This window comes from Oncorhynchus tshawytscha, linkage group LG08 (genome assembly GCF_018296145.1).
Source record: "Oncorhynchus tshawytscha isolate Ot180627B linkage group LG08, Otsh_v2.0, whole genome shotgun sequence".
In the NCBI taxonomy this organism is placed as follows: Eukaryota; Metazoa; Chordata; class Actinopteri; order Salmoniformes; family Salmonidae; genus Oncorhynchus; species Oncorhynchus tshawytscha.
In genome coordinates, this window is record NC_056436.1 from 87,476,134 (window position 1) to 87,488,836 (window position 12,703).

Consider the following 12,703-nt stretch of genomic DNA (forward strand, 5'->3'; position numbering starts at 1 on the left):
CCGGCAATAACGTCGCCTATGGACACAAACCCACCGTCGCTGGACCAGACAGGACTGGCAAAAAGTGCTCTTCACTGACGAGTCGTGGTTTTATCTCACCAGAGGTGATGATCGGATTCATGTTTATCGTCAAAGGAATGAGTGTTACACCGAGGCCTGTACTCTGGAGTGGGATCGATTTGGAGGTGGAGGGTCAGTCATGGTCTGGGAGGGAGTATCACAGCATCATCGTACTGAGCTTGTTGTCATTGCAGGCAATCTCAACGCTGTGCGTTACAGGGAAGACATCCTCCTCCCTCATGTGGTATCCTTCCTGCAGGCTCATCCTGACATGAACCTCCCTCATGTGGTACCCTTCCTGCAGGCTCATCCTGACATGACCCTCCCTCATGTGGTATCCTTCCTGCAGGCTCATCCTGACATGACCCTCCCTCATGTGGTATCCTTCCTGCAGGCTCATCCTGACATGACCCTCCCTCATGTGGTATCCTTCCTGCAGGCTCATCCTGACATGACCCTCCCTCATGTGGTATCCTTCCTGCAGGCTCATCCTGACATGACCCTCCCTCATGTGGTATCCTTTATGCAGGCTCATCCTGACATGACCCTCCCTCATGTGGTATCCTTCCTGCAGGCTCATCCTGACATGACCCTCCCTCATGTGGTATCCTTCCTGCAGGCTCATCCTGACATGACCCTCCCTCATGTGGTATCCTTCCTGCAGGCTCATCCTGACATGACCCTCCAGCACGACAATGCCACCAGCCATACTGCTCGTTCAGTTTATGTCTCAGTTGTTGTATCTTGTTATGATCATACAAATATTTACACATGTTAAGTTTGCTGAAAATAAACGCAGTTGACAGTGAGAGGATGTTTCTTTTTGTTGCTGAGTTTATAATTGGAGCTTCTGCTTTCTCTATTGTGCTGCTGTGATTGGTTTCATGGGTCATAATACATCTCTCGACACAGACACACTGTTTCTCTCTCTCACACACTCACACGGCTCACGAGTGGGTTGCTTTGTTATCAGAGGGAGTACTCAGAATAATGCCTTCAGCGTTGATAAACATTTTGCAGCCTCAGCACCTCGCTGGGATTGTCCTGCTGTCTCTCTCTCTCTCACACACACACACACACACACACACACATACACTCTGAGTACTGTCTCTAAAGCCTGCCACTTTCTTCAAGTCCCTGAGATGGGGAAAAGAAAATGGGGACAATCCATTTTAAATCTGTGGAGCGATCTGTCCTCCTCCTCTCTCTCATCCCTTCATCACTGTTGTCATCCCTTCCCTGATCTCATCCCTTCCCTACACGCTGGGCCATCACTGATGTCATCCCTTCCCTACACGCTGGGACATCACTGATTTCATCCCTTCCCTGATCTCATCCCTTCCCTACACACTGGGACATCACTGATGTCATCCCTTCCCTGATCTCATCCCTTCCCTACACACTGGGACATCACTGATGTCATCCCTTCCCTGATCTCATCCCTTCCCTACACGCTGGGACATCACTGATGTCATCCCTTCCCTGATCTCATCCCTTCCCTACACGCTGGGACATCACTGATGTCATCCCTTCCCTGATCTCATCCCTTCCCTACACGCTGGGACATCACTGATGTCATCCCTTCCCTACATGCTGGGACATCACTGATCTCATCCCTTCCCTACACGCTGGGACATCACTGATCTCATCCCTTCCCTGATCTCATCCCTTCCTTACACGCTGGGACATCACTGATCTCATCCCTTCCCTACACGCTGGGACATCACTGATCTCATCCCTTCCCTACACGCTGGGACATCACTGACCTCATCCCTTCCCTACACGCAGGGACATCACTGATCTCATCCCTTCCCTACACGCTGGGACATCACTGATCTCATCCCTTCCCTGATCTCATCCCTTCCTTACACGCTGGGACATCACTGATCTCATCCCTTCCTTACACGCTGGGACATCACTGATCTCATCCCTTCATCACTGATCTCATCCCTTCCCTACACGCTGGGACATCACTGACCTCATCCCTTCCCTACATGCAGGGACATCACTGATCTCATCCCTTCCCTACACGCTGGGACATCACTGACCTCATCCCTTCCCTACACGCTGGGACATCACTGACCTCATCCCTTCCCTACACGCTGGGACATCACTGATCTTATAGCCTAGTGGTTAGAGGAGGGAGGGAGGCAGGTAGCCTAGTGGTTAGAGGAGGGAGGGAGGGAGGCAGGTAGCCTAGTGGTTAGAGGAGGGAGGGAGGGAGGGAGGCAGGTAGCCTAGTGGTTAGAGGAGGGAGGGAGGGAGGCAGGTAGCCTAGTGGTTAGAGGAGGGAGGGAGGGAGGGAGGTAGCCTAGTGGTTAGAGGAGGGAGGGAGGGAGGGAGGGAGGCAGGTAGCCTAGTGGTTAGAGGAGGGAGGGAGGGAGGGAGGCAGGTAGCCTAGTGGTTAGAGGAGGGAGGGAGGGAGGGAGGCAGGTAGCCTAGTGGTTAGGGGAGGGAGGGAGGCAGGTAGCCTAGTGGTTAGAGGAGGGAGGGAGGGAGGCAGGTAGCCTAGTGGTTAGAGGAGGGAAGGAGGGAGGCAGGTAGCCTAGTGGTTAGAGGAGGGAGGGAGGGAGGCAGGTAGCCTAGTGGTTAGAGGAGGGAGGGAGGGAGGCAGGTAGCCTAGTGGTTAGAGGAGGGAGGGAGGCAGGTAGCCTAGTGGTTAGAGGAGGGAGGGAGGGAGGCAGGTAGCCTAGTGTTTAGAGGAGGGAGGGAGGGAGGAAGGTAGCCTAGTGGTTAGAGGAGGGAGGGAGGGAGGAAGGTAGCCTAGTGGTTAGAGGAGGGAGGGAGGGAGGCAGGTAGCCTAGTGGTTAGAGGAGGGAGGGAGGGAGGCAGGTAGCCTAGTGGTTAAAGCGTTGGACTGGTAACCAAAAGGTTGCTAGATCGAATCCCCCGAGCTGAAAAAATCTGTTCTGCCCCTAAACAAGGCAGTTAACCCACTGTTCCTAGACCAGTTAACCCCACTGTTCCTAGACCAGTTAACCCCACTGTTCCTAGACCAGTTAACCCACTGTTCCTAGACCAGTTAACCCACTGTTCCTAGACCAGTTAACCCACTGTTCCTAGACCAGCTAACCCACCAGTTAACCCACTGTTCCTAGACCAGTTAATCCACTGTTCCTCGGCCAGTTAACCCACTAGACCAGTTAACCCACTGTTCCTAGACCAGTTAACCCACTGTTCCTAGACCAGTTAACCCACTAGACCAGTTAACCCAGGCCATCAATGAAAATAAGAATTTGTTCCTAACTGAATTGCCTAGTTAAATAAAAATTTAAAAAACTCCCCCTCCCGCTGTCTCTCCCCAACCCCCTTCTTCCTCTGTCTCTCCTCAACCCCCTTCTTCCTCTGTCTCTCCTCAACCCCCTTCTTCCTCTGTCTCTCCCCAACCCCCTTCTTCCTCTGTCTCTCCCCAACCCCCTTCTTCCTCTGTCTCTCCTCAACCCCCTTCTTCCTATGTCTCTCCCCAACCCCCTTCTTCCTCTGTCTCTCCCCAACCCCCCTTCTTCCTCTGTCTCTCCTCAACCCCTTCTTCCTCTGTCTCTCCTCAACCCCCTTCTTCCTCTGTCTCTCCTCAACCCCCTTCTTCCTCTGTCTCTCCTCAACCCCCTTCTTCCTCTCTCTCCTCAACCCCCTTCTTCCTCTGTCTCTCCTCAACCCCCTTCTTCCTCTGTCTCTCCCCAACCCCCTTCTTCCTCTGTCTCTCCTCAACCCTCCTTCTTCCTCTGTCTCTCCCCCAACCCCCCTTCTCTCCCTGCAGATTATGAGAAGATGTTTGGTACTAAGTGTCATGGCTGTGACTTTAAGATCGATGCTGGGGACCGCTTCCTAGAGGCCTTGGGATACAGTTGGCACGACACCTGCTTCGTCTGCGCTGTAAGTCTCCTGATTCACCTGGACCTCTGTCTACCTCACCTCCATCTCCATTCATCTCTACCTGTCTACCTCACCTCCATCTACATTCATCTCTACCTGTCTACCTCACCTCCATCTACATTCATCTCTACCTGTCTACCTCATCTCCATCTACATTCATCTCTACCTGTCTACCTCACCTCCATCTACATTCATCTCTACCTGTCTACCTCACCTCCATCTACATTCATCTCTACCTGTCTCTCCTGCACACCTGGACCTGGTCCAACCTACGTCTCTACCTGTCTCTCCTGGACCTGGTCCAACCTACGTCTCTGCCTGTCTCTCCTGGACCTGGTCCAACCTACGTCTCTGCCTGTCTCTCCTGGACCTGGTCCAACCTACGTCTCTACCTGTCTCTCCTGGACCTGGTCCAACCTACGTCTCTGCCTGTCTCTCCTGGACCTGGTCCAACCTACGTCTCTGCCTGTCTCTCCTGGACCTGGTCCAACCTACGTCTCTACCTGTCTCTCCTGGACCTGGTCCAACCTACGTCTCTACCTGTCTCTCCTGGACCTGGTCCAACCTACGTCTCTACCTGTCTCTCCTGGACCTGGTCCAACCTACGTCTCTACCTGTCTCTCCTGGACCTGGTCCAACCTACGTCTCTACCTGTCTCTCCTGGACCTGGTCCAACCTACGTCTCTGCCTGTCTCTCCTGGACCTGGTCCAACCTACGTCTCTACCTGTCTCTCCTGGACCTGGTCCAACCTACGTCTCTACCTGTCTCTCCTGGACCTGGTCCAACCTACGTCTCTGCCTGTCTCTCCTGGACCTGGTCCAACCTACGTCTCTACCTGTCTCTCCTGGACCTGGTCCAACCTACGTCTCTACCTGTCTCTCCTGGACCTGGTCCAACCTACGTCTCTGCCTGTCTCTCCTGGACCTGGTCCAACCTACGTCTCTACCGGTCTCTCCTGGACCTGGTCCAACCTACGTCTCTGCCTGTCTCTCCTGGACCTGGTCCAACCTACGTCTCTCCTGGACCTGGTCCAACCTACGTCTCTCCTGGAACTGGTCCAACCTACAGTACGTCTCTACCGGTCTCTGTCTCTGTCTCTCTCGCTGTCGCTCTCTCTCTAGCTCGCTGTCGCTCTCTCTAGCTCGCTGTCGCTCTCTCTAGCTCGCTGTCGCTCTCTCTCTAGCTCGCTGTCGCTCTCTCTAGCTCGCTGTCGCTCTCTCTAGCTCGCTGTCGCTCTCTCTAGCTCGCTGTCGCTCTCTCTCTAGCTCGCTGTCGCTCTCTCTCTAGCTCGCTGTCACTCTCTCTCTAGCTCGCTGTCGCTCTCTCTAGCTCGCTGTCGCTCTCTCTAGCTCGCTGTCGCTCTCTCTAGCTCGCTGTCGCTCTCTCTAGCTCATTGTCTCTCTCTCTAGCTCACTGTCTCTCTCTCTAGCTTGCTGTCGCTCTCTCTAGCTTGCTGTCGCTCTCTCTAGCTTGCTGTCGCTCTCTCTCTAGCTCGCTGTCGCTCTCTCTCTAGCTTGCTGTCGCTCTCTCTAGCTTGCTGTCGCTCTCTAGCTTGCTGTCGCTCTCTCTAGCTTGCTGTCGCTCTCTCTCTAGCTCGCTGTCGCTCTCTCTCTAGCTTGCTGTCGCTCTCTCTAGCTTGCTGTCGCTCTCTCTCTAGCTCGCTGTCGCTCTCTCTAGCTCGCTGTCGCTCTCTCTAGCTCGCTGTCGCTCTCTCTCTAGCTCGCTGTCGCTCTCTCTAGCTCGCTGTCGCTCTCTCTAGCTCGCTGTCGCTCTCTCTAGCTCGCTGTCGCTCTCTCTAGCTCGCTGTCGCTCTCTCTCTAGCTCGCTGTCGCTCTCTCTCTAGCTCGCTGTCACTCTCTCTAGCTCGCTGTCGCTCTCTCTAGCTCGCTGTCGCTCTCTCTAGCTCGCTGTCGCTCTCTCTCTAGCTCATTGTCTCTCTCTCTAGCTCGCTGTCGCTCTCTCTAGCTCGCTGTCACTCTCTCTCTAGCTCATTGTCTCTCTCTCTAGCTCGCTGTCACTCTCTCTAGCTCGCTGTCACTCTCTCTAGCTCGCTGTCTCTCTCTCTAGCTCGCTGTCACTCTCTCTAGCTCGCTGTCACTCTCTCTCTAGCTCATTGTCTCTCTCTCTAGCTCGCTGTCACTCTCTCTAGCTCGCTGTCACTCTCTCTAGCTCGCTGTCTCTCTCTCTAGCTCGCTGTCGCTCTCTCTCTAGCTCGCTGTCGCTCTCTCTAGCTCATTGTCTCTCTCTCTAGCTCGCTGTCACTCTCTCTCTAGCTCATTGTCTCTCTCTCTAGCTCGCTGTCTCTCTCTCTAGCTCATTGTCTCTCTCTCTAGCTCGCTGTCTCTCTCTCTAGCTCACTGTCACTCTCTCTAGCTCACTGTCTCTCTCTCTAGCTCATTGTCTCTCTCTCTAGCTCATTGTCTCTCTCTCTAGCTCGCTGTCACTCTCTCTCTAGCTCGCTGTCTCTCTCTCTAGCTCGCTGTCACTCTCTCTAGCTCGCTGTCACTCTCTCTAGCTCGCTGTCACTCTCTCTAGCTCGCTGTCACTCTCTCTAGCTCGCTGTCACTCTCTCTAGCTCGCTGTCTCTCTCTCTAGCTCGCTGTCACTCTCTCTAGCTCGCTGTCACTCTCTCTAGCTCGCTGTCACTCTCTCTCTAGCTCACTGTCTCTCTCTCTAGCTCGCTGTCACTCTCTCTAGCTCGCTGTCACTCTCTCTAGCTCGCTGTCACTCTCTCTAGCTCATTGTCTCTCTCTCTAGCTCGCTGTCACTCTCTCTAGCTCGCTGTCGCTCTCTCTAGCTCGCTGTTGTTCTTTCTCTCTAGCTCATTGTCTCTCTCTCTAGCTCGCTGTCACTCTCTCTAGCTCGCTGTCACTCTCTCTAGCTCGCTGTCACTCTCTCTCTAGCTCGCTGTCTCTCTTCTCTCACCTAACCCCCTGCCTTTCCCTCTCTCTCTCTCTCTCTCTCAGTTCTGCCAGATCAACCTGGAAGGAAAGACCTTCTACTCTAAGAAGGATAAGCCGCTGTGTAAAGGCCATGCCTTCTCTCCTGTCTGAGAGGGAGAGAGGTGGTTCAGACAGGAGACCTTCACCATTCTCTGAACCCTGAAGACCTGTAGAGTGCCAGTTAATCGCCACTCTACTGCAAACCAGACCGCATCAGTGCATCAGATCCTCACCTATCGCTCAGCTACAGATGGATTCAGCTGCACCTCATCCTTCAACTTCTATCCCTGGACTTTCCAAATGCATCCTGTACTGGCTCCCTTCACTAAGAGCTAAAGGAATGTTAACCTTTCTGACCTTAACCGCCTAGTTTCTTTACTGTTGTTACTCATAGCAGGTTACTCTAGTATCATATCTAATGGTATAACAAAGTGAGACATTATTAGTATTGTGTGTTATTCTGTGTTATTACAAACGGAGTCATTTCAAGCCTTAGCTTCTCTAACTCTGTGTTGTCAGTGAATATATATATATATATATATGTCATTCTTCCCTCTGTGATTGTGGTGATGACCACCTGTTGTTCACAAGTCATCCTTTACCCCAATGTGCGATGGTCAACTGTGTTTGGGCAATGCCTATTAGTCTGGTGAAATGTTAGGCTCAGCCCCTTCTAATCTCAACCTCGTTCATTTCACTTTTAAGTGCCTTTTTTCATTTTTTAAAAGTTGAACCAACCGTTTAGTGTGTCATTTTCTGAGATGTTAACTGTCGCTGCACCACCTTCCTCATTTAAAGTCTCTGGTCCGTTCAACAACCCTTTGGTTACTGCAGTAATTAAGGTGATTTTAATGGGGACCCTTACTCCAGTACTTAAGGTAATGTACAGGGCAACCATACTGCAGTACTTAAGGTGATTTTAATGGGGACCCTTACTCCAGTACTTACGGTAATGTACAGGGCAACCATACTGCAGTACTTAAGGTGATTTTAATGGGGACCCTTACTCTAGTACTTACGGTAATGTACGAGGCAACCTTACTGCAGTAATTAAGGTAATAGGAACTCAGTCATGTGGAACTAGTTACTGTACTTACTGTAATACACTCTCTGAGTGCGTTCCAAATGGCGCACCCTATTCCTTATATAGTGCACTCATTTATATGGGCTCTGTTAAAAAACACTAGTGCACTATAAATGAAATAGGGAGTCCCTTCGGGACACAGCCCATATTGCACTAGTCACTATAAAAACTGTCGGACACTCCATATTGACCCCAAGGACCCAGAATGCATCACTTCACATCAGCTATGTTATTAATTGAGTAATGTAAATGAGAACAGTACACCATAAAAAAGGAGTAGCGTTTTGAAGCAACACTATCAATGTACAGTATATGGAAATAAACGCTGTTTACTGGGCTGGGAGTCAAAACCAGTTTAAACTGTGGCTCTTGAATGGAGAATAATCTCATAGCCAATTATATTCTAGAATGTTCTAAATTCAGTTGGAATTGACCCCAACTCTGTGAAGGGATTTGTAGTCATTTTGTTGTCCTGGGATTTGTAGTCATTTTGTTGTCCTGGGATTTGTAGTCATTGTGTTGTCTTAGGATTTGTAGTCATTGTGTTGTCCTGGGATTTGTAGTCATTGTGTTGTCCTGGGACTGGTAGTCATTCCACACAAGTGACTGTCTGTATTGGACCAAATACTGTATGATCTAGGGTTCTATTCAATCCGAATCCCAGAAGTGCAGCGTGATTGTTCCCGCGTGGGACGGAGACTGCATTCCTGGTAAATGATGTTGGCTCAATCCACAAATTTACATTCAGAGTGCGCAATCTGTATAATGTCAAACGACACATTGAATAGAGCTCATGTCTCACAAGAGACCTGTAAGTAAGTACACTGAACAAAAATATAAATGGTTTAATATACTGAACAAAAATATAAACGCAACAATTTTAAAGATTTGATTGAATTCCAGTTCATAGAAGGAAATCAGTCAATTGAAATTAATTCATTAGGCCTTAATCTATGGATTACACAGGACTGGGCAGGGGCACAGCCTTGTTTGGGCCTGGGAGGGCATAGGCCCACCCACTGGGGAGCCAGGCCCAGCCACAAAAGGGCTTTATTTAAGACAAATACTCCTCAGTTTCATCAGCTGTCAGGGTGGATGGTCTCAGACGTTCCTGCAGCCGGATGTGGAGGTCCTGGGCTGGTTGGTTGGACGTACTGCCAAATTCTCTAAAACGACGTTGGAGGTGGCTTATGGTAGAGAAATTAACATTACATTATCTGGCAACAGCTCTGGTGGACGTTCCTGCAGTCAACATGCCAATTACACGCTCCATTGTGTTGTGGGATGAAACAGCATTTTAGAGTGGCCTTTTATTGTCCCCAGCACAAGGTGCACCTGTGTAATGATCATGCTGTTTAAGCAGCTTCTTGATATGCCACACCTGGTCAGGTCGATGGATTATCTTGGCAAAAGAGAAATGTTCACTGACAGGGATGTAAACAAATTTTGTGTACAAAATTTGAGAGGAATAAGCTTTTTTTGTGAGTATGGAACATTTCTGGGATTTTCTATTTCAACTCATGAAACCTGGGACACTTTACATGCTACGTTCATATTTTTTGTTCAGTATATTTACTTAATGGGTGTGTTTGAAAGGACTGTGTGTTTTGAAACCTAATTATTTTGTAATGTACTGTGTTCGCTGACTAGTGAGATTGGTTCACTTCTGATATGTACTCATTCCTACTTTTTTGTACGTCAACCTCTGCTCCAAGAACAATAGGATTATAATAACAGAATACTAACAAATATATATGTATTTGACTATTTGTTTTATATTAAAGTATTGTATACCAAGTGCCTTCTCAAGCTTTAAACACTGAGCTTTAAAATAATTCTTAAATCCTAACGAAAAACTGCTGTATTCATTTGTGTACACGCTAGAGATGTCTTCAGCGAAATAATTGATATCTTTGATCGAGGAGCTGTATTTGGTATCAGAACCAGTCAATCAATAAAACATGTCTGTATTCTTCCATATTTTCATTCTCTTTGTCTCCTTGCATCCAGTATTAGTTTAATGTTAAAAAATGACCTAACCCTCAAATACAAATCGACCCCCAGCACCTATTTACAGTTGCCCTAAAGGGCAAAGTAGCTTTCAAAATGGGCCTTAGGGCCACTGTACTCCTCCCTAGCCATGGTCTCTCCTCCCCCTTAGGGCCATGGTCTCTCCTCCCCCTTAGGGCCATGGTCTCTCCTCCCCCTTCGGTCCATGTCCTCCCCTCCCCCTTCGGTCCATGGTCTCCTCTCCCCTTCGGTCCATGGTCTCCCCCTTAGGGCCCTCCCCCCCCTTAGGGCCATGGTCTCCCCTCCCCCTTAGGGCCATGGTCTCCCCCCTCCCCCTTAGGGCCATGGTCTCCCCTCCCCCTTAGGGCCATGGTCTCCCCTCCCCTTAGGGCCATGGTCTCCCCCCCTCCCCCTTAGGGCCATGGTCTCTCCCCTAGGCCATGGTCTACCCCCCCTTAGGGCCATGGTCTCCCCTCCCCCTTAGGGCCATGGTCTCCCCTCCCCCTAGGCCATGGTCCCCTCCCCCTTAGGCCATGGTCTACCCTCCCCCTTAGGGCCATGGTCTACCCTCCCCCTTAGGGCCATGGTCTCCCCTCCCCCTTAGGGCCATGGTCTCCCCCTTAGGGCCCTCCCCCCCCTTAGGGCCATGGTCTCCCCTCCCCCTTCGGGCCATGGTCTCCCTCCCCCTTCGGGCCAGGGCCATGGTCTCTCTCCTCCCCTCCCCCTTAGGGCCATGGTCTCCCTCCCCCTTCGGGCCATGGTCTCCCCTCCCCCTTCGGGCCCCTTCGGGCCATGGTCTCCCCTCCCCCTTCGGGCCATGGTCTCCCCTCGGGCCATGGTCTCCCCCCCTTCGGGCCATGGTCTCCCCTCCCCCTTCGGGCCATGGTCCTCCCCTCCCCCTTCGGGCCATGGTCTCCCCTCCCCCTTCGGGCCATGGTCTCCCCTCCCCCTTAGGGGTCCTCTAGGGCCCCTCCTCCCCCTTAGGGCCATGGTCTCCCCTCCCCCTTCGGGCCATGGTCTCCCCTTAGGGCCCCTCCTCCCCTTAGGGCCATGGGCCATAGGGCCATGGTCTCCCCTCCATGGTCTCTCCTCCCCTTAGGGCCATGGTCTCTCCTCCCCCTTGGGGCCATGGTCTCTCCTTGGGGCCCCCCTTGGGGCCATGGTCTCTCCTCCCCCTTGGGGCCATGGTCTGCACTGCCCCTTAGGGCCATGGTCTCCCCCCCCTTGGGGCCATGGTCTGCACTGCCCCTTAGGGCCATGGTCTCCCCTCCCCTTAGGGCCATGGTCTCCCCCATGGTCTGCACCCCCTTAGGGCCATGGTCTCCCCTAGGGCCATGGTCTCCCCCCCCTTAGGGCCATGGTCCCCCTAGGGCCATGGTCTCTCCTCCCCCTTAGGGCCATGGTCTCTCCTCCCCTTGGGGCCATGGTCTCTCCTCCCCCTTGGGGCCATGGTCTGCACTGCCCCTTAGGGCCATGGTCTCCCCTCCCCCTTAGGGCCATGGTCTCTCCTCCCCCTTAGGGCCATGGTCTCCCCTCCCCCTTGGGGCCATGGTCTGCACTGCCCCTAGCCAGGTTCTCTAAATGTATAGGTAAACAAATGTGAGCATGTTTGATTTTGTAGTGATCTCTGCTATCTGACTGTAATGCAGCCTTGTCCGTGATGACTCCTGTCAGTTCTGCTTCTCCAGCTCTCAGCAGGCTGTCGAGCCAGAGATGTCCTCCAGGTAGTGCACTATGAAGGGGGATAGGGTGCCATTTGGGGATACATCCCCAGTGTCTTGACTAAAAGCACAAAGTTAACAATTCAGTCGTTGTTTTAACAATATATAATTTATTTACATGGATTTCAGGTTGAATAACTATACATACCTTTCTGAAATGTCATCGTGAGGTACTGTATATACATAAGGCCAAGTAAACACTGAAACACTTAGAAACCATCATCGTTGTCTTCGTCTGAAAAGTTACACAAAAAAACCTTCCAACTCAACTCAAAAGTTTTTTTAGTTTTTTTTTGTACCATTTCCACTGAGTATACGAAACATTAAGAACACCTAGAAGGACCAGGTGAATCCAGGTGAAAGCCACGATCCTTTGCTGATGTCACCTGTTAAATCCACTGTAGAGACGGGCTATTAAAGAAGGATTTTTAAAGCCTGGAGAAAATTGAGACATGGAATTGTGTATGCGTGCCATCCGGTGGGTGAACGGGCGAGACAAAAGAGCCTTTAAACAGGGTGTGGTAGTAAGGTGCCTTTAAACAGGGTGTGGTAGTAAGGTGCCTTTAAACAGGGTGTGGTAGTAAGGTGCCTTTAAACAGGGTGTGGTAGTAAGGTGCCTTTAAACAGGGTGTGGTAGTAAGGTGCCTTTAAACAGGGTGTGGTTGTAAGGTGCCTTTAAACAGGGTGTGGTAGTAAGGTGCCTTTAAACAGGGTGTGGTAGTAAGGTGCCTTTAAACAGGGTGTGGTAGTAAGGTGCCTTTAAACAGGGTGTGGTAGTAAGGTGCCTTTAAACAGGGTGTGGTAGTAAGGTGCCTTTAAACAGGGTGTGGTAGTAAGGTGCCTTTAAACAGGGTGTGGTAGTAAGGTGCCTTTAAACAGGGTGTGGTTGTAAGGTGCCTTTAAACAGGGTGTGGTAGTAAGGTGCCTTTAAACAGGGTGTGGTAGTAAGGTGCCTTTAAACAGGGTGTGGTAGTAAGGTGCCTTTAAACAGGGTGTGGTAGTAAGGTGCCTT

The 12,703-nt window shown here is 51.2% G+C and overlaps 1 protein-coding gene across 1 annotated transcript in view; it reads left to right on the forward strand.

Annotated features, from left to right (window-relative positions):
• Nucleotides 1-8,313, forward strand: part of LOC112247734 (PDZ and LIM domain protein 7-like) — a 121,283-nt gene extending 112,970 nt beyond the window's left edge. Inside the window, exons 11-12 of the mRNA XM_042326155.1 lie at nt 3,818-3,933; nt 6,901-8,313. Of these exons, the coding sequence (XP_042182089.1) occupies nt 3,818-3,933; nt 6,901-6,987 (203 nt within the window). The 3' untranslated portion in view covers nt 6,988-8,313. The remainder of the gene's footprint in view (nt 1-3,817; nt 3,934-6,900) is intronic.
• Nucleotides 8,314-12,703: the final 4,390 nt, after the last annotated feature.